The sequence below is a fragment of the Schistocerca serialis genome, chromosome 4, assembly GCF_023864345.2.
Source record: "Schistocerca serialis cubense isolate TAMUIC-IGC-003099 chromosome 4, iqSchSeri2.2, whole genome shotgun sequence".
NCBI classification, from domain to species: Eukaryota; Metazoa; Arthropoda; class Insecta; order Orthoptera; family Acrididae; genus Schistocerca; species Schistocerca serialis.
The window spans coordinates 101,135,959-101,156,689 of record NC_064641.1 but is presented as its reverse complement, the minus strand read 5'-3'; the positions used below and the strand labels follow the sequence as shown (position 1 = coordinate 101,156,689).

At 36.6% G+C, this 20,731-nt stretch overlaps 1 protein-coding gene across 2 annotated transcripts in view; it reads left to right on the top strand.

Moving 5' to 3' along the window:
* Positions 1–236: 236 nt before the first annotated feature.
* Positions 237–20,731, top strand: part of LOC126474070 (CDK2-associated and cullin domain-containing protein 1-like) — a 55,049-nt gene continuing 34,554 nt past the window's right edge. For both annotated transcript variants that reach the window (XR_007586568.1, XM_050101479.1), the window contains exons 1-5: positions 237–399; positions 639–886; positions 975–1,070; positions 6,832–6,934; positions 12,409–12,755. Coding sequence is in view for 1 of the 2 variants with exons in the window: in XM_050101479.1 (XP_049957436.1) it covers positions 390–399; positions 639–886; positions 975–1,070; positions 6,832–6,934; positions 12,409–12,755 (804 nt within the window). In the remaining variant the exon portion in view is untranslated. The remainder of the gene's footprint in view (positions 400–638; positions 887–974; positions 1,071–6,831; positions 6,935–12,408; positions 12,756–20,731) is intronic.

Below are 20,731 nucleotides of genomic sequence, written 5' to 3'. Positions count from 1 at the left end.
TTTTCTAACTTAAGACAAATTTACGAATATACGCCCTAAAATGGATGTATGATGATTCTCAGATGTAACCTTAACATATTTGTCAATCCTTTTAATTTGTGGTGAATAAAAGTATGTATGCTAGAAGCCAATAATAAATAAATAAGAAATAAAAATGATTGTTCCTCGTCGCCATAGGAAATGACAGTCGTTACGCGGATCGCATGTAAATGGAACGCGCCTAACGTCTGTTTGTAAATGTTATCGTTGTGTGTTGGAACTGTCAACTAGGGCTGCGACACTTTTTGAAAAGACGCGTTTATTGTTTATTTTGTTTTACATGTGTAAAAAACAACAGAATGTTTGAGAAGTAGTTATAAAACCGTGAACCAATTAGATTGTTGCTAGAAATGGATTCTAGTAAGTATCGTGATATAAATTAAAACAATTGTTTTAGGTAAATATTACTATATCCGCCAATTTTAGGTGAATCGAAATGTAAGGTGAAGGAAGATTTCGCTCTCAAAGCGTATAAACTTTATCTCCGCTCTAATAATGCAGGTTTCATTTACTGACAGTATCCCGTAATATAATCATTCGTTTCGGTATGCATCTATCCTTTTGAATTTTTAGCTAAGTTTGAGTTTTGTCTCCTACAGCTGTTCAGCAGTGTATCGTTTATGAAGCTGATTCATGGAATTCTTTGTCTGAAGCAATTGAAAAGATACTGCAAAATAAACCGATTGGTTGGGTATCATTTGAGCAGATGTACGCCATTGTATATAAATGTGTATGTAGTGGATCTGCAGAGAAGATGCACGGTGATCTCCTAGAGCTCTGTTCTAAACATTTAGATGAAGTGGAACAAACCTTAAGGGAGAAGAAGACAGCTCATTTTCAAAATCATGTGAGAGATTTTTTTTTAAATTGTACATTTTGGTGGAACCAAGCTGGTGTTGGTATAGAATTTCAGTTTGTGTGTTTTTATTTTTCAGGATGATGACTCTGTGAGCTTTGTTCTCTCGTTTCGTGATGCGTTAGAACTGTACCTGAATGCTGTTCCCCAGATAACACCTATATTTGGATTCATGGTTAGTAAACTAAATTCCAGTTTGTAAATTATACAAAGTACTGCTTTTTCTTTTATTTTATAGAAAGAAAGCAAGAAATAATTTCCCATTGTTGTCAAGTAGTCTGTGATTTATGTTGGGAAAGACAGGAACTGCGATGACAAATCTTAATTTTGCATGTCTTCAGTCATTCTTTAGTTAACTTCATTATGACTGTTTCCTTAGTATCTGTTACCAAATCTCTAAAAAGCAAAATGCCTTTTATTTGTCAAAAAGATTAATCACAGGCACTACTGAAATGGTCAATAGCGACTCTTACTAATAACTTCATTGTGTTCATGAAATATGTACTATTTTACTGTCGGACTAACTATTAGAAGATTATGTGACAGCTGTGTGGCTTGTTCAAGTTGTTTTCATACATTTTATGTAGGTGTAGAATTGTTCCGCTTCTTAGAGTTAAAAGGACCTTATGAAATTATATTAAAATGATCGATATTTTAAAATAAATATGTTGAAATGAAAATTCATTAGTGATGTAAGTTAGACTTAATTCAGTTGGTAAAAAGAAAAACAGCGAGAATGACATCTCAGTTTCTTCAGTTCTGAAATATTTGTGTGACATGATTTTTAGCAAAAGCTTCTTCACTTCAGGATGCAAAACTAACTAATTCTGAAACACTGTTATTTATTTAGCACATTTTTGTTCAAAATACACCTTCCTCAAACATTAAGATATTAAGCAAAGGTAATAATTTGCAAAACCAATATGGGCTGCTGATAAATAAGTCTTTATTTGCTACTAGTTTTTATGTTATTATCTTCAGGTATCATACAGTTATTCACAGGATCCTTCATGGCAACATTCTTAGTGAGGTGTCCAGTAAATTGAAAGCCGTCCTGCATGACTGTCATCAATATTGAAATGCATACAAAATACAGTCAGTAATGAAATGTACTAACAGAGTTAATAGTCTTCATCCATTATCATAATAAAGTCCCACCTTTTTCTGTGATCACTCTACAGGGATGTATTTTATGTCATGCCACCATAAGAATATGGCCACATGTACTTTTGGTACTTGAATGTGGTCAGAAGATTGAAATCAGTAGTAAACAAAGCACAATTTATCAGCAATCCATTTGAAATATGGTTTGTTTTTTTTCAAATATTTATGAGCTGTGAGGTACAGCCTTCACAAAATATATTAAGACATTCATCAACATTTGACATATTTGTTTATGAGCGAAGTGATTTTTACTACTAACAAATGTGCAGTGCTAGGATGAGCATGGAGTGGGTAACAGATAAGGCCGTAATAAGAAAGGGAGATTTGAGAAGTAAATATGCCTGAAACAAGTAGATGGTGAACCTAGGTAGACATCCTAGCCACCAGGAGCCATTGTGGCAGGGCTGAGGTGGACTAAAATCCAGAGAGAACGAACACTTCCAGCTCACTGCTCTGGCCACATTTCTGCAAGCAGCATGTGATTTTGTCTCTGCACATTCTGTTGGTTGTCACACATAAAAGTGTAATCTGCCAGGAACCAGTATCAGAATGAAATGCTTCTGTCCAGAAATATAGCCTGGCCTGGCACATAGACCATGCAAAAGAGTGCCAATTAGGGAGTGCTAAACCATCCGTGAGACAAAAATAAACTACTCTACATTATCCTAGACAGATAGTGGCTTTTACCCATGCCCTTAAAAGAAGGGGGGGACTGAGACTGATTATTCTGCTGACTAGGAGCCACTCGAATAAATCAGGGAATCAAATAAAATTACACAATTTATTGCATAATTGAATAAATGTATTTTCTGTTTCATAAAGTATGGTGTAATGTCAAACACTGATTTAAAGAAGTAATCAAACCACCCAACGAACCGTCTACCCGAGGGGAGGCCCTAGTCACATGACATTATAAAATAAAGTCATTTAGAGGTGGGATATTTATTTTCTTTTCGAAATATTATGTGGTTCTTGAAATGGGCTAGCCCAGCACTCAGAAATTGCAAAATATATCTGGATTTATACTCTGAAGACCAGATATTTATCAGTAAATGTAGTACACTGTCAAGAATCATTAAACAATTTGGAAGACTCTTAATTTTTTGTTATTTGTTAATGAAATGAGAAACAGAACAACTGCTTTATGGTGCATTAATGATATGATGACATTTATTACCAAAACGTTCTAGTCTGTGAACAATAGTAATTTGAAGGAAATACTATTTTGATTACAATCTACTTGCATGCAGAGAGTTGTGACAAATACAGTTCTTTGATGTACCATCCCTTGTTTTTGTCCTTTTTGGGGGCAGTACGACAAGGAAATTTTGTGTTAATTGTTACAGGAAAATGTTCATTTGTTAACAACCTCCACAATCCCTCCCCCTCATTTACTTCAAAAGCTTAATTGAAAAATTTTATTTGGATCACAATATGAAGGATTTCAAAGAGGTCACATTATATTTTATGAAATGCAAATTCAGTATTACTAACTATGAGACAAACCTTTATCCAAACAGTATGTAGGTGAATATAAAAATGTACTGTAAAAAGCCAATAATATTTTGTTGAAAAAAAAAGCTAATAGGCCTGCTGTTTGCGATCAACAGGAAGTATAGCTACAATTCCCTCCGCCACACACCGTCAGGTGGCTTGCGGAGTATGGGTGTAGGTGTAGAATTGACTGTGAAACAGTAAAAAAGAGATTGTATCTTCGTATACAACATTTCTGGGTCCTTTGCGTAGGGAGTTCGAGTTGAAATGGCAAGGTTGATGTGAAAAAAAAAAAAAAAAAACATGCTTTTCTTCCAGGATAATGCACTGCTCACCACAATGGGCTAGTGTGATGACCAGTGAGTTGTTGCATTGCATGCAAATTGCTGTAAATTTGTATTTGGCGAAACTGGGTACAAATTTCTTTCTTGGAGAAATAAATCGAACTTAAGGGAAGTTGTGTTTAGAAATTTGATGTGTTGCAGGAAAACCAGTTATGTACTTTGTTTTTTATTAAGCTTTTCTGTGGCGGTATGCCTCTCGTAGTGCTTCTTTACATGAGGCATACATTTAATATGGGGTACAACACTAGAATATTGTGGTGTCACCGCCAGACACCACACTTGGTAGGTGGTAGCCTTTAAATCGGCCGCTATCCGGTAGTATATGTCGGACCCGCGTGTCGCCACTGTCAGTAATTGCAGACCGAGCGCCACCACACAGCAGGTCTAGAGAGACGTCCTGGCACTCGCCCCAGTTGTACAGACGACTTTGCCAGAAGGGGATCACTGACAAATACGCTCTCATTAGCCGAGACGATAGTTAGCATAGCCTTCAGCTCCGTCAATTGCTACGACCTAGCAAGGCGCCATTTATCTTTTGCTGGTTATCTTGTGATGCCTGTACCGACAGACCGATGTTCTACAATTATGGATTAAAGTTAAGTATTCCAGAAGCTACGTACTTTTCTTTATAGCATTCATTACGTATCCTGTTTCAGACCTCACGCCAGCCTGCGTGAGTTTAAGCGCGTGCCTTTCAGCTTCCTCTCATTGTGTCTAGGCTGTCTTGTCTAGACACAACAAATATAACTAGCATAAATAGTGAAAACAATAATAGCTATAATAGAAAAAGCATTCACAGTTGATTGTAGTTTATGAGAAGCAGAATAGCAAAGACGAATTACAAGCAGGTAGATTTAAACATAGGGCACTAGCAACAATGGAAAAAGAGAAGAAGAATGTGATGGAATGCAAGTAATGAAGGAGGAGGGATGGGGAGTGGTCTGATTGAATGATGAATAAAAAGAGATAGAATCACAACTGGAAGACGTTAAGAACATTTTCTTTTCTGTAGAAAATTATTGACTTATGTTAATTTTCTAGGGAAAAGTTGTGATGTTGACAAAAGGAAGTATTTTGGCATTTTTCTCGAATGCTGCTGGGTGTCAAATTGCAGAATGCAGTGTGACATGTTCGAGAGGTGAACAAAGGCAACAGAAAAGGAATTTGAAAATATTTTTGTTTTGTGGGTTGTTATAGCTAGTTTACTAGATGAGTGAGACCTTGTCTTAAGATTATGAGATGAATGAGATTCAAGTAACAATGAACTGACTAAAAAAGAATAGGTAGTAGTAATGTTAAAAAACATGTAGCTTCCTGTTTATAAAAGGTCCTGGAAGTGGTGGCTATGGGTATCCAGGCATCGCCAACTTCATGTGATGACGTTACCAGCAACACACTGTAATCCTGACAGCGTGATGGTGTTAATTTCTCTAGTAACGTTCCCTTTAAGGTCATCTGTTGTGTGAAGATTGTCAGAATACACTTCACTGTTTAGTATTCCCCATAAATAAAAATCACACAGTGTTAAGTCTGGGGATCTTGGGGGGCCAGAGGCAAGTCTGTTGTCAGGGAACATGTTGGTGATGGAGGACATACTGTGGTTGGATGTGTGAGCGGTTGCTCCATCTTGTTGGAATACTCATACAGCTTCTCTGCATTTCTTAATTGTGCGTAGAAATAGTCAGAGACATCTAGATATCTGGCACTGATTTAGGTGTGATTGAAAAATATGGGGCTAATACTCTGCATGCCGGACAACGCACACCAAACACCTATCTTCTCTGAGTGGAGAGGTTGTTTATGCAGAATATGTTGGTTGTCCTGTAACCTGTATCTGCAATTCTGAGAGTTTAAATAACCTGACAAATGAAACCAGGCCTCATATGACATGAATTAAAGCAATGGGTCCAAGTAACCATTACCATCTGATGTTAACAACCAGTTACAATAATTAATTCTTTTTTACTGCTCCTCAGATTTTTACTCTTGCACCACTCTCACATGATCGCTTTGAATTCCACTTCTTTTAGTACACAGTGACTCAATGTACGAGATACACCAACATGCTTTGATAACCTCCTTACTGACTTATGAGGACTTCTCGTAATGTTCATGCGAATTCTGTCTATAGTTTCAGTGGTCCTCACTGTCAGTTGCCTGTTCCTCTGCACTTTCTGAACGGATGCTATAGCTGTCCATTTTTTATACAGATCGTTAATAGTGCTGGTCTGGGGAATTTCCTACCAGGAAACTTTGTGTAACACTCCACAATATCAACTTGTTTTTCTAATGCAAACTGCCCCATTTCTGTAACAACTCAGCAATTCGAGCTTTTTACAACTGATGCACTAATACACAGCTGAATTGAACTTTTCGTTAAAGTGAAGTATAAGCCAACTTTAAAGACAGCGTTGCCACTTCACAAGCATTTTGACTAGAGATGATTGACCGGTATGTGAGACCTACCGATTTTATGTGAGACACTCTGTAGTTTACTCCAACTCTGAAGATTTTAACTCCCAATTTTGAACCTACAAATGATGGGAAGGTATTTTGATACAGTAACTTGATTCCAAACAAAAATGCTATGTATTGGGTGAAAAAAAAAATGAAATTCAAGAAGAGAAATTTTCATGTGAGTGTATGCCTATTTTAAGGTGACAGTCAGTACCGTCCAATGAGTAAGTGTATGTTAGAGAATGATTGCTATTCGAAAGTGAGAGTCACTTGTCAAAACACTGTGTGGGGATGCTAGCACAATTCAAGAAGAGTAACACTGAATTGTTTGTAAAAGAAATGTTTGCATTTTTTGACTGTTTCTTTGAAGGTTTTCATAACTAATTAGGCATTGATCATTGTAATTTCACTATGTGTATCATCTCTTTGCAAAAATATTTATCAGTTACTGATCTAACATTCACTTTTTTTCCACAGAATAAGTTCTTTGTTGAAATGAGACTCCAAACTACATTGCAGAATGAATTGCTGGACCTTTTCAGAGTGCGAGTAGCCAACAAACATATAGATACTCTAATGAGTAAGTATTCAACTAATATGCATTATGAATTGGTTCTTACATTTACATACTTTACAAACAGAGGGATTAATCAAATAAAAATATAGGTCATATGACTGAGAAAAGAAAGTACAAGCAGTGAATTGTTTATCAAGACAGAGAAGACACAAGTTTTCATCTAGCTCGTGAATAAAGGTCTAATTGTTTTATACTAAACAAACTGTCATGTTGTTTGGAGCACCTGGATTTGCCAAATGACGCGAGATGCTGGAATGCCAATGCTTAGGAAAAGTACATATTGCAAGACAAAGGAAATAGATTTGTTCAAGGCAATAATGATAAGTATCTGAAGAGGGAAATATATATTTAGCTCTTGGTGCATCAGAGAGGCACAGATGAAGAAAGATGAAAAAAATGGGAGAAATTAATGTTGTTGTCTTATGTTAAATTACATTAACATAAACTAAAATACAAGATTCCACTTATAAATTTCCTTTTTGATGAATGTTGAAATTAAAATTTTTAAGCTTTGTTATCACATCGTCGTAGATTTGTTGCATTTCCTCACGTGTCGTTCTTGGTTACTTGATTCCTCATTACAAAACATGTCCACTGATGAGCCAAAACAGTATGACCGTCTGCTTAACAGCTTGTTTATCCATCTTTGGAAAGAAATACATAACTGCTACTGCGTATCATAGATGTGACAGTTTGTTGGTAGGTTTGTGGAGGTAAGTGGCATTAGATGTCTATGCACAGGTCATGTAAAGTTCAACAATGGAAAATCCAGGATGGAATGTAACAGTATTATGAAAATAATAGTTGCTACTCACCACATAGTGAAGATGCTGCGTGGCGTATAGGCACAACAAAAGAACTATCAGAAAATGAACTTTTAACCAATAAGGCCTTTGTCAGAGATAGAATATGCTTGTAGTGTGGCCTCAGCAGCCAGAGACTGCAGTCACGTGTGTGTGTGTGTGTGTGTGTGTGTGTGTGTGTGTGTGTGTGTGTGTGTGTGATGAAGGCCTTATTGACTGAAAGCTCATTTTATGACAGTCTTGTTGTGGCTGTCTGCCACTCAGCATCTCCGCTATATGGTGAGTAGCAACTATCCTTTTCATAATATTGTCACAAGTCATGTAATTTGCATAAATAATGGGCGAGTTTAGTCACCGAGACATCAATGTGAGTCCGCTATAATGCTGCTGACACCACTGTAGCATGGTTCTGCCTCTGTGACACAGACAGTTATACTGCTGTAACATGACATCGCAGTCAAGCAAGAAGGGTGCAAGTGGTTCGCAAGTGTCAAGCATGTCTTAGATTACTACCACAGGTCCCATGCAAGCACAGGAGAATGTCTCCCATAGTATAACATTGCTGCTCCCATCTTGCGTCCGTGGCACGCTGCACATTTCAAGCCGCCATTCACTTCGATGACAGTGTTTGTGGAGACGACCATCAACATATTGTAGCAAAAATGTGATTAGCGCAAAGAGCTGACATATTTTCATTGATTGACAGTCGAATCCTGATGGTCCCTTGCCCACTGAAATCGTAACTGATGATGTCGTTGGTCAAAAAGAGGTGATCTGCCATGAAGCTCCATGTTCAACAATGTGCAATGAACGGTGTGCTCTGAAGTGCTTGTGTGTGCACCAACATTGTGCGCTTTCAGCGGAGGTGGCACAAATCACCGTCTGTCGTACTCTACAGAGCAGACCAGCTTCCAGACCCCTCGTTCTGTGAAGAGTCATTGATGCCCAACCATTTAGTACCTAGTGGTAGTTTCACTGTCCTCCTACCTCTTTCTGTTGATGTTCATGACAGTAGCAGATCGACATTCGACCAGCTTTGCCGTTTTCGAGATATTTGTACACAGACACTGCATAATAATAACCTGCCCTCTGTCAGAGTCACTTATCCTAATGGATTTCCCCAATTACTGCCCATATCTTCACTAGGGTCTGCTTCGCTGACATACTTGTGTTAGCACTCCACATGCCTGCAATGCCACCAGGTGGATCCAATGTAATATGAGGCACTAGTCATAATATTTTGGCTTATCGGTGTAAATTATGTTCGCCAGTCACTACATGACATATTCAATGAACGCTGTAACAGAACGTGGATTTTGTTTTGTTGCTCTCTTATATTTTCCTCCTGTAAAACCTTTTACTAGGAGAACAGAATTTTTTTAAGTGTGTTGTTGCAGAAGAATTTTAATGGTTAGATGAGTAGATCGAGTAACTAATGAATGGGTAATGCGTCAGATTGATGAGAAGAGAGCTTTGTGGTACAACTTGATTAAGAGAGAGGATAGGTAGGTAGAACACATCCTGTGCCATAAGGGGATAGAGAATTGGTAAGTCTTCAGACAGAAGAACACAACAATAGTGACACGCTTGGTTTATATTTTAATCTTTTATAGGTGATTAAATTATTACAGTAGCAATATAAAGAACAGGAAAATATGTTATACCTATTCGTAACATTTGAATTCAAAGCTGCCAATCATGTCGTAAATCATCCCATAGCATACTATGTGATGCTGTGTCATTGACAAACTATAAATCCAATGGTTCAGAACCCCAGTTGGTCCTAGGATATATCTGACACCATTATTTTCACTTTTGACAGTTCTCTGTGATAAAACTGGAGCAGGTTTGAGTTTCTACCTTAAACTGTAGTGCCTCTTGCTTGATGAGCAAGCTCAGCAGTCAGAGAGAGGCAAGTTTCACATTGTTGGCCACTTGTTATCATGGCCATAAGTTACATTTGTTTTATGTAGTAAAAGGTGAAATTAGGCACTGAATGAAAATCTCTGCAGCTCTTCGTGAAACTAATTACCGTATTTACTCGAATCTAAGCCGCACTCGAATCCAAGCCGCACCTGAGAATGAGACTCGAAATCAAGGAAAAAAAAATTTCCCGATTCTAAGCCGCACCTGAAATTTGAGACTCGAAATTCCAAGGGAGAGAAAAGTTTTAGGTCGCACATCCAAATCGAAACAAAGTTGGTCCACTGTAATATGAGACACAATTTAGGTCGAATGAATGACTATACAGCTACAGTAGTTTGGTTCGAGTCTTAAGCTTAGCAGTTAAGCTTTACCATGTAGCCATTGCTAAGCGTCAGGTGCTCCGTACCTATTTATACGGGTACCATTCCTTTTTCACGTGCTTCGTCTGGTTTGGATTGATTGCTTATTTTTCTTTGATCTGGTAAGTGTCGTTCTCTTTGTTATAGATGTTTACGTCACTCTAAGCTGAAAATGCATTACTGTACTGTGTCATGCATTGTTTGTCGCATTCTGATACTGAGTGTTTTACGACCTGTCGCCGCTCGCGGCATGGCTTGCTTTTGTGCGCGCTACCACCGCTTACAATTAAAAAAAAAAAAAAAAAAAAAAAAAAAAAAAAAAAAAAAAAAAAAAAAAAAAAAAGGGAATCGTCTCATTAGCGAAACAATGGCAAGAGACTGCTTGCTATTTGCTGTTACTTACACTGCTGCTTTCTTTGATAATGATCAACAAGAACCAAATAATAGACTGTGTATGATAGATGATGTTCTGAACGAGAGTTTAGCGAAAATTTTTCTCCGGTTGAAAATCTGTGCAGACGCCTCTGTAGTACATTACATTCTGCACAGAAATTAGTCATCTTAGATTTAAAAATCTTGTCAATTGTCGTGCTTCATTTCTGACTGTATCACTATTAGGCATAAGAACAATACGAATATAAACATGGCATGATATGTATATTATTCCGCGTTTGCTGTAGTCTTACCATAGTTTCGTAGTTTATTAGGCAGACAGGATTCAAATGAGATAGCAGCAAACACGAAAGAATACATGGCAACATGTTTATTTTTGTACGGTATTATTCTTATGATGAAAAGAATACTGCATGCGATTCACAATTCATAAAAGTTCTTATTAGCAACGATCTCTTGTCACAGGTAGGAAAAAATTCAGAACGTAGATTTGGCCATATTCACAAACATCCCAAACAATCTTGCCAGTCGGATTTTCGTAGTACGTTGAAATGCTGCTACATTCGAAGATGAACAATACGGAATTTGTATTTACTTCATTGGATAATGTATGAAAATGCAGTGGTCGAAACTCGGGGCAGTGAAAAAAAGCTCGTCTTACACCTTTTTTAATTTACTGATGCAGAGGTTTTGTCGCCAGTACCTTTGTGCCTGCAAAGCATGCCTGTGTGGCGCTACATAATTCGATGGCAGAAGTTAGTTGTGGCGGCACCTACCAACATTTTTCAGAACTTCCACTTACTTTGCACTCGATTCTAAGCCGCAGGCGGGTTTTTGGATTACAAAAACCGGAAAAGAAGTGCGGCTTAGATTCGTGTAAATACGGTATCTATCTGCATTTACAGTGAAGCGCATTTTAGATAAAGGAGACACACTGAACTAAATCAGAACAAGGAATACAATCTACCACACAGACTACAATTTCTTAAGGACTTCACATTGTCACATACTGTGAGTTAAGTTTGTCATTGCTAAGAATAAAAAAGTGTCGTTGCATACAATTTTTTAAGTCTTGAAATGTCTTATGGCATTTTCTGTTGGGAAATGTGGACGGTGCTTCCAGCATATTCAACAGTGAAATGACTTAACCCTTTGGAGACTAGCCACTTACAAGAATATCAGACCTAGAAAGCTGGGCATTTATGCAGTTATTTAAAGAGTTAGTTTCATGTGTGTAGTTAATGTACCATCAAGAGTAATACACATTAAAAAACGACCAGCTGTGAGATTTATTTTTCATGTGTACTTTAGTTCTTTGAAAGATAACAAGTTTTAAAATAATGATGACAGAAAGTATAATTATCCCGGCAAGAAAAAATTTTGAGGTGAATTATTGAGAAATTTTTTCCTCTTGACCTTACAAAATTTCTTGCTCACTCAACAGATATGACATATTTGTAGCAGAATTACAGGAAACCATGAAACCTAACAAGTACTCGCACAAAATTATGTCAGTACAACCACATTGACTCAGCCATTTGCCACAGTAACCATTACACTAGTTACTGTTTCCTTTGAAATAATTCTATAAATTGACAACAGGAGGCAGCACCAGTCAAGGGACAGGTACCGAGACATCCATGCATCGTTCTCATGTGAAAAGAATCCAGTTTTCAAGTTTTTGAGTGATAGATGGCTTACGGATAAAGGAAATTCAGCAGGACCTATACTCTGGTGCGGTCGTTTTAAGACAGAGTTGTGGCACGAGCTATGCTCATGTTTGGTCTTCAAAGTGTTGAGTACTGTATTTAACATATCCACAGCCCCCCTCGTGTGTGTGGTTGTATGGAGGGTGCCCCTCCCCCCCTCCTTTTTATTTTGTTCCCCGCCCCCTCACATTGAGTACTCTAGTGTTTTTGAATGCCAGTATACTAAAAATTATTAAGTCTTTCAAATCATATGAAACAACGTTAAATGCATTTGTTTTTGGTTGCAGACAGTGTACGAGATCTGTTATCAAGGCCATTTGCAGTGGATCCTTCTGTACTATTAGGACTGTTTGTACGGCTGCATTCTTTGGGCCATGGTGATTATGCACTGGCTTATCCAGATCTCTTTGCTCGATACATTCCTTGTGTGCTACCACCAATGCAAGAAAGTGATCTGGAAAGGCATGTGACTGAAACAAAAGTTATGCAGGATCAGATGCGTATAGTACAACTCTCAGAATCAGCTACTACCATGCGGGGCAGTAAGCGTCGTGGGGATGATGAAAGTTATGGTCCATCTGCTGGTGTAGGTGCTACAGCCGTACAGGCTGGAACACCACAGCTCTACAACTAGGTATGTTGTTTGCTCCAGGTGCAGAAATCATTCCTTAGTTTTGTTATCCAGTACTAGGGCTACATAAGTTTCTTTATACAAAGGTACATTTACTAATTAGCATATATTTATCATTGAAAACAGAAACTGAGTAATGATGGAAGACTCTATGAAAATTTAAAATCTTTCATGTTAATAGCTTTTCTTTGATTTGTGTATCACTGCTACTCTGTGGTGCCCCCAATGAACTATGTGAAAAATATAACTTTCTAGTTATTACATTCTCTGTCACGCAGTTTACAGATTTCACCCAGATGACAAAACTTGAAAGACCATTTTCCTTTTTTTGTGCTTATGTTGACTTGTCCTGTTACGCATAGGGACAGGAAAAAATTGTTTTATCTTATAACTAAATATAGTGTTATTTTTAATCAGTTTTGGTGATATTTTTAACCAATTTTGGTGCTATTTTTGCCAATGCTGGTGCTACTTTGTGGCAATTAGGGGGCCCTTTCTTGCCAATATCAGTTCTATATTTTTGCCAGATACAGTCATACTCAGTGTATTCTTTTTGCCAAATTCAGTGTATTTTTTTGCCAAATTTGGTGTAAGTTTTTGGTCAAACTAATTGGTTCTTTTTTCACCTCAAAATGTTTTCGTAAATTTGGTGTAATTTTTTATTAATTTCACTGCTATTTTTGTCTATTTGCTGTTGTTATTTTGTCAATTTCACTGTTATTCATTTGTCGATTTCACTGTTATTTTTGCCAATTTCACTATTGTTTTTATCAATTTTGCTGCTACTTTTGCCAAGTTTTGTTCTTGTTATTTTTGCAAATGTTGCTATTTATTATTTCCCCTTCCCTCAATCTCACCATTTTTACCAATTTCACCACTGCTTTTTGTCACTTTTGTTTCTGTTTTTGCTAGTTTTGTCATTAATATTTGACAATTTCTCTTTTTTTAAAAAAATAATTTCGGCTACTTTTTCCATTTCTGTGCTGTTTTTGACGCTACCTCATAGTACAGGGGGAACGAACCATTAGTTTCAGTTTACACACGAACCTCGGCCTTAAGGCAATAAGAAGTCAAAATCCAATTTCAACATTCAATAACTCGTGATTACAATTATTGATGTAGTGCCATTCTCAGACGTATAATGTTTTTATTAGGGAAATGACAAATTTCATGATATTTGAGAAAATCGTTGATGAGCAGTATTTTGTAAAAATTGTTGACTACATGTTATTTCTGTACAAACTGCTAGTTTTATGTTATTTTTGCATTATCATTGTTGCATTATTTTTGCAAAATTTTCCTGTCCCTGATTATGTGTTGTCATTTATACTCAGTAAAATCTCCTAGGGTTTGCTCTTAACATCATCTTCATAAAAAGTGTTATCAGTTTTTATTGACTCATGGCAAAATGTGTGCCTGAAACAAAGGGAAACTAAAGACATTTACCTATCCTTCAGCTTCTATATATTATTTCTTTTTATCTAGTGTGATCAGGAACATATAAACAAGAAACTAGCACATGATGTACACATAATATCAGCAGACTTTTCACGTTGTACGTGTTGTGAATAAGAACAGCAGTCATTATTACAATGGAAACTCCAGGGTGGAACATCACAATATAAGGAAAACTGTAGATTGCTACACATTGAGCTACAGACAGCCCCAGTGAAAAGACTCGCACATTTATCTTTCAACCAATGCCTTCTCCTGGTCTGCTGCCGAAGATGACAGACGTGTGTGTGGGGTGTGCTTATTTGTATGGATGAATGCCTGTCTGCAACTCAACATGCCATCTTAACAGAGAGTAGCAATCTATCTTTTTCCTTATATTGTTGTAGTCATTATTACAGATAATTTATAGAACTGATATTAAAAAGAAATATAATGTTTGTTCAAGAAATTACTTCAAGAACCAATTACATCATACCTTAACCAGTATTTTCAAGAGCGTGCCCAGGATCTGAAGAGAAGGCTGGGTAGAGGGTGGGGTGAGGGTCATGCACCACTTATTAGCTTTGCGTAGAAGTGGGAGAGGTAAAGGACACAAAGCAGAATTTGATACAAATAAAACTAAAGACATTTTAGATATGTGTGAATACTTTCTGTAACAACAGAAAAAACATCATAAACTGAAGGTACAAAACTACTGGAAGCTTTTAGAACTCGGTGCCATCTGGCATTTTCAGTTGCAAGGAGAATAGTGACGAATGGAAAATATGAAATGGTATCCAAAAGTTCCTGAAATTTCAAATTTGCTTACAAATGGCTAAGAGTACTCTGAAATAGCATTAGGTGTCTCCCTAGATATCCTTCTTGCTGAAAAATTATGTGAAAAAGCATTGCATTTGTATGAAGTTTTGTTTTTAACTTGAGAAAACCACTGCAGACATGGTGGTGGTGGCAGTGGCGGTAGTGACGACGAAGACGATGATGACTGTTCCTGTATGCTGCAAACTGGCATCACACCAGAAAATGTTACAACAGTCGGAGATTTGAGTCTGCAAAATCATAGACTGTCCAAGGCATCGGCAGCACCTTGGGAATAAGTTATGGGACATGTGAATGAATTCCGTCAGAGGACTTGAACATGAGAAGAATTGTGGTGAGATTTGTGCCAGGACTGCTACAAAACAATCAGTAGCAGATTCACAGTGAAGTCTGCTGGTAATGTAAATGACTACTTCAAAACTATCCAAACTTACTTCCAAATTTAGTCACTGGCGATGAAAGTTAATTTTATGACTATGACCTCGAAAATATGCAGTAATTGTTGCAGTGGAAGACTCCTTCACCTTGACCAAAAAAGTTTGGTAAGTCAAGAATAGAATCAAGTTCTTCTTTATCAAAACTAGATAACCATTGTTCCCAGACTGCCTTGCCCACTAGACTTGGTCTCATGTTTTATTCATCTTCCCCAAGCTGAAAATCAAACTAAAGGAGCAAACATTTGATGGTGGGAGATACAAGCAGAATCAAAGAGCAATCCTTTACAAAAGGAAACCCATGAGTATTGCCAAAGTTTCTTGTACTAGTGAAAGGATAAGTGAAATAGATATTAGTGTCAGTGGCACTGAGAAATAGCTGAAATCATTAAAATTGAATGAGGCCCCTGGAGTCTAAGAAATTCTGTCATTCTTTACCAATTTCCAGCCGAGTTAGACCCTCTGTTAACTATAATCTATAATTGGAATGAAGCGCAGGTCACACTTGCATACAAAAAGGGTAGCAGAACAATCCTCAGAACTACCATCCAATATCCTTGACACCCCTTTGTTGTAGAGTCTGAGAATACATTGTGAGCTCAAACATAATTAGGTCTCTCGAATAGGATGAGCTCCTATATGCCAAGCGGAATGGATTTTGTTAACATCAATCACGTGAAACCCAACTCACTCTTTTCTCATGACTTACTGAAAGCCATGGATCAAGGCAGTCAGGAAGATGCAGTATTTCTCAATGTCCAACAAACTGTTGACTTGGTACTACACCTATGTTTTTTATTTATTTTATAGCCTTCATTGGACCACTCCAGTCAAAAATGCAAAGTTGTAAACAAGTTGTTACACAGGGATACAATTTGGTTCAACAATAACTCAATATGATATTTAGGTAATATAATTTTAGAGTCTATTCTTATATGAAAGGTGTTTTGCTCTTCTGTCTGCCCAATATTTCTTCATTCTTTCAGATATTTTCTTTCTTTCTTCACCTGAGACCACTCTTCCTGTACTCCTTTTATTGATTTTCATTTGTAGTCTGGTTTGCGGGTCTTGCAGCGTTCTGGTTTTCTGTGTCTTGCTTTTTAGGTCATCTACTGTAATTTGATGCTCTTTTATATCTTCCTTAATTTCTGTGATCCATTTAATGTCACTCTTGCTATTCCACAATTTTTGTATTATTTTTTTACTAATTCTGTTTTCTGGAGTTCTCATCAGATGTCCAAAGAATGAAATGCGTTTCTTCCTGATTGTGCTCATGACTGGTTCTATTTTCTTATATACTGTTTCATTTGATGCTATTCTCCAATGTCCATTCATTTTATACTGTTTATTTATACATATCCTAATTATTCTTCTTTCTATTTTTAGTATTCTGTCAATTTCTGCTGTATTAGTTGTTTTGAACATAGTTTCAGCTGCATACGTTATTTCTGGTTGTGTAACTGTTTTATAGTGTTTTAATTTTGCATCTATAGATAGGCTTTTTTTGTTGTATGTAGTTTGGTAATGTAATTTGCGTAGTTCAGTTTTTTTATTCTATTCTGCCATGATGGCTTCTCATTTAGATTGTATGTTATTATTTCGCCTACATATTTAAATTTATCAACAATTTTGATTTCCTGTTCTCCTATTGTAATTTTGTTTGCAAGTGGTGGATCAGTTAGCATAATCTCCGTTTTTTTCAAATGATATTCTAAGGCCTACTTTTTCTATTTCTTGTAGTGATTTCACTTGTTGCCTGGCTTCTTGAACGGTGTTGGCTAGTAGAGCAAGATCACCAGCGAATTCCTAGCAGTTTAAGCTAATATCATCTTTTGCACTTCCAATTCGTATCATCTTTGGATTGTCCTTGTACCATTCTCTCATTATGTATTCCAGTGCACAGTTGAACAGTAATGGTGATAGGCAGTCACCTTGTCTTAAGCCTGTTTTTATGAGGAATGGTTCCGAAATTTCTCCTCCAAACTTCACTTTTGATTTGGTTTTGGTTAGAGTGAGTTGTATTATTTTAATTAGTTTTGGATGGAGTCCTAGATTTCTTAAAATTTTTAATACTGAAGGTCTGTGGAGACAGTCATATGCCTTCTTAAAATCTACAAATGTTACTGCCCGAGGTTTGTTCCGTTTCTTGTAGTATGCCATAATCAATTTTAAACTAATTATCTGCTCTGCACAGCTTCTCCATGGTCTGAAACCTCCCTGATATTCCCCTAATTCCTGTTCTAATTGCTCCTTGATTCTTTCATGTAGGATCTTGGATAGAATTTTGTATGTGCAATCTTTATGAAATCCTCTCTTTATTCTTTTAATATTTTGTGTGAACTTTTTTCTTTCATTTTTTAGGTTGATGGCATTTTCTTCAGTTTTATGTGTTTAACCATGCTTGGTGTCTATCTTCATGGAATTTGTCAAATTCTGATGTCCACCATGCATGTTTCCTTCGTGGGTTCAAGGGAGCTAGATTCTCTGCTTCTTTTTAAGACTAGGCACTAGTTGTTCTAGATCATCTGTTAATTTGATGGTTTGTGTTATTTGTTGGTACTTGTTATTTTTAATTAGCTGATGTGGGTCAAACCTCCTTTTTATTTTATTAGTTTTTCCAGTCCTCTTCTTTTAACGGAGTGAATTTGATTTTAATTTTAACCATATAATGGTCTGAGCCTGTGTCTACTCCTCTCAGTACTTTAACATTGTGGATCTCCTTATGAAAATTTTTGTCCATACAGACATGGTCTAGCTGCCACTCGCCCTTCCTCCAGTCTGGATGTTTCCATGTTTTAAGTTTACTTGGCTTCCTCTTAAAGTATGTTAATTTAGATATAAGGTTGTGTTCTCTGCAGAGTTCTACAAGTCTTTGACCGTTTTTATTCGTAAATTTGTGGGCTCCATTTTCCAATTATATCTTTATATTTCCTTTCTTTTCCCAACTGAGCATTGAAATCTCCCAATAAGATTTTTACATTCTTTTTATTTACGCTGTTCACAGTTTGTTCTAGTAGGTCCCAAAATTTATCTACCTCTTCCTTTGTTTTTGTTAGACAATTTTTTTTGTTTGTTGGGGCATGAGCATTTATTATTGTATAGATTTTATTCATTGTTTTAAAGCTTAGAGTCGCAATTCTTGGTGTACTGCTTGGAAATCCGTTACTGAATCTATTATTTTTATGTTTACTAAAAACCCTGTTCCAAACCGAGGACATTGTTTCATTGCCCTCGGTCCTGGTATCCCATTATAAATTCTGTATCCTTGTGATTCGAATGGGTCCTCTGTGGTGTTTCTCATTTCTTGGATCCCTGTTATTAAAATTTTTTGTTTATTTAGTTCATCTGTGAGCTCCTTGAGTTTTCCGGTCTGAAGTAGTGAGTTTATGTTGTGTGTTGCTATATAATTTATTTGTTCATGTTTAATTTTCTTTTTGTGTTTTAGTGTGCTTTTGGATGGTTGCAAACGCTCCGATTCGTTGCTGTCTTCTAGTTGACTACCCGCCGAATCCGATGTAGCCTTTTCCTGCCTTTTTGAGCAGGACAGTGGAATTTTTTTCCTAAAAGACCTTTCCATTTTTGACTTTCGAAGGTTGTCAACCTTAGTTGGAGCAAGCTCCAATTTACGACTACGGTTGTTAACCACAGAGGGTGTGTTTGGTCCGCAAGAGCTATTTTATTTCACTCAAGTCCGCCAGTAAACTGGTGAGAACTTCCCTATCCGCCACCTGGGACGCGCCACGTAGGAGTATCGCCTCTCCTCCTACTATGACAGCATAGTAGTTTATTATCAAAAGTACAATTGTGTGTGGTACCAAGTGAAATTTGAGACTGGATTGAGGATTTCTTGGTAGGTACTTCAGGGGTACCCCATAGAAGTGTTGTAACTCACTTCCTATTCATGTTATAAATATGTTAATGACTTTGTGGACACTATTAATACTAACCTCAGTCTATTCATAGATGATGCAGTTATCTATAAAGTAGTAGTCTGAAAGAAACTGCACAAATATTCAGTCAGATCTCGACAACACTTTAAAGTGGTGCAAAAACAGGCGGGTCGTTCCATGTCAAGTCGTCCAGGCCATGACACCCATTATCTAGTTGTGAACTGAGATTTTGTGTACTGTTTTTGTATCTAATATCATGAACTTTTGCCAAGTTTTATTGCTTTATATACATTCTGTTGGTAGCAATTGCAGAAAGTTTGATGCAATGTGTTACTTTAAAGCAAACTGTAAAAATTTGAAAATTGGCTGCAGTTTTTAAACAAAAAATGGTATGCTGACAGTTTTTCCCCTGAATATCCTTTCAGACTTGTAGTTTCTGAAAACATGTTAAAATTGTCCAATTAAATTTTAGTAAATTAATTTTATTCAATTTTATTGTTAAATTAGAAAAAAATATTTTGGACAGTTTCCCCCTCTGGAAAACACTGAAAAAAATTAGAAAGTTATCTACAAATAATAAAGATCTGCATTCAAGTTGATTTGGAACTACACATGTGACGAGACACTTTGATGCTTAGATAAAAATTTTTAGTATGAGAACCACTTTTCTTGCACCAACTTTGAGAATTCTGCTCCGAGAACAAGTGTAGCCTGTTGCTGTTGTGATGTCAACTTCACAAAGAATATGAGAGAAAGAAACATCACAAACATCATCATCAGGTCAATAGAAGGAAGGGAATGGTCCATTATAATGTTTACTGTAACATTGTAAATTTTTCAGTGCTATCTATGAGGGGGAAATACCTTAAAAAATTATAATGTCCATGCATGGATTTTGTTTAAGTGAAATTATTTACAATTTTTTTCTGAGATGTAGATAATGGATATTCACTACAAGTAGCATGACTAAAAAAATATAAATCTTCCTCTTTAATTAAAAAAAATCAAGCTTCCACCGCAAAAACTGTAGGAACTATTGCATTTGTAAATTATAAAGGGGCTCGTCTATGAAAGCCTGAATTCCTGAATCTATACAACTTCTTTTTATCATAAGTGAAAAAGTAATTGACCTGCAACATTTACATTTTGGAAATATGAATATATCTAGGTAAACTCCCTCTACCGATAATTTCAAGGATTTGCATGACGATGGGTGTCATTTCCTAAAATTTCTGGATGATTTGATGTGGAATGACCCTGGCAACTTGCTTTATATGTTAAGAAACGTAAAATTATGCCCTTCACAAAATGAAAAATGACTAAAATATTTGTGAGTTAGCACTGGAATCAGTAAATTTATATACAAATATGTGGGTGTAACACT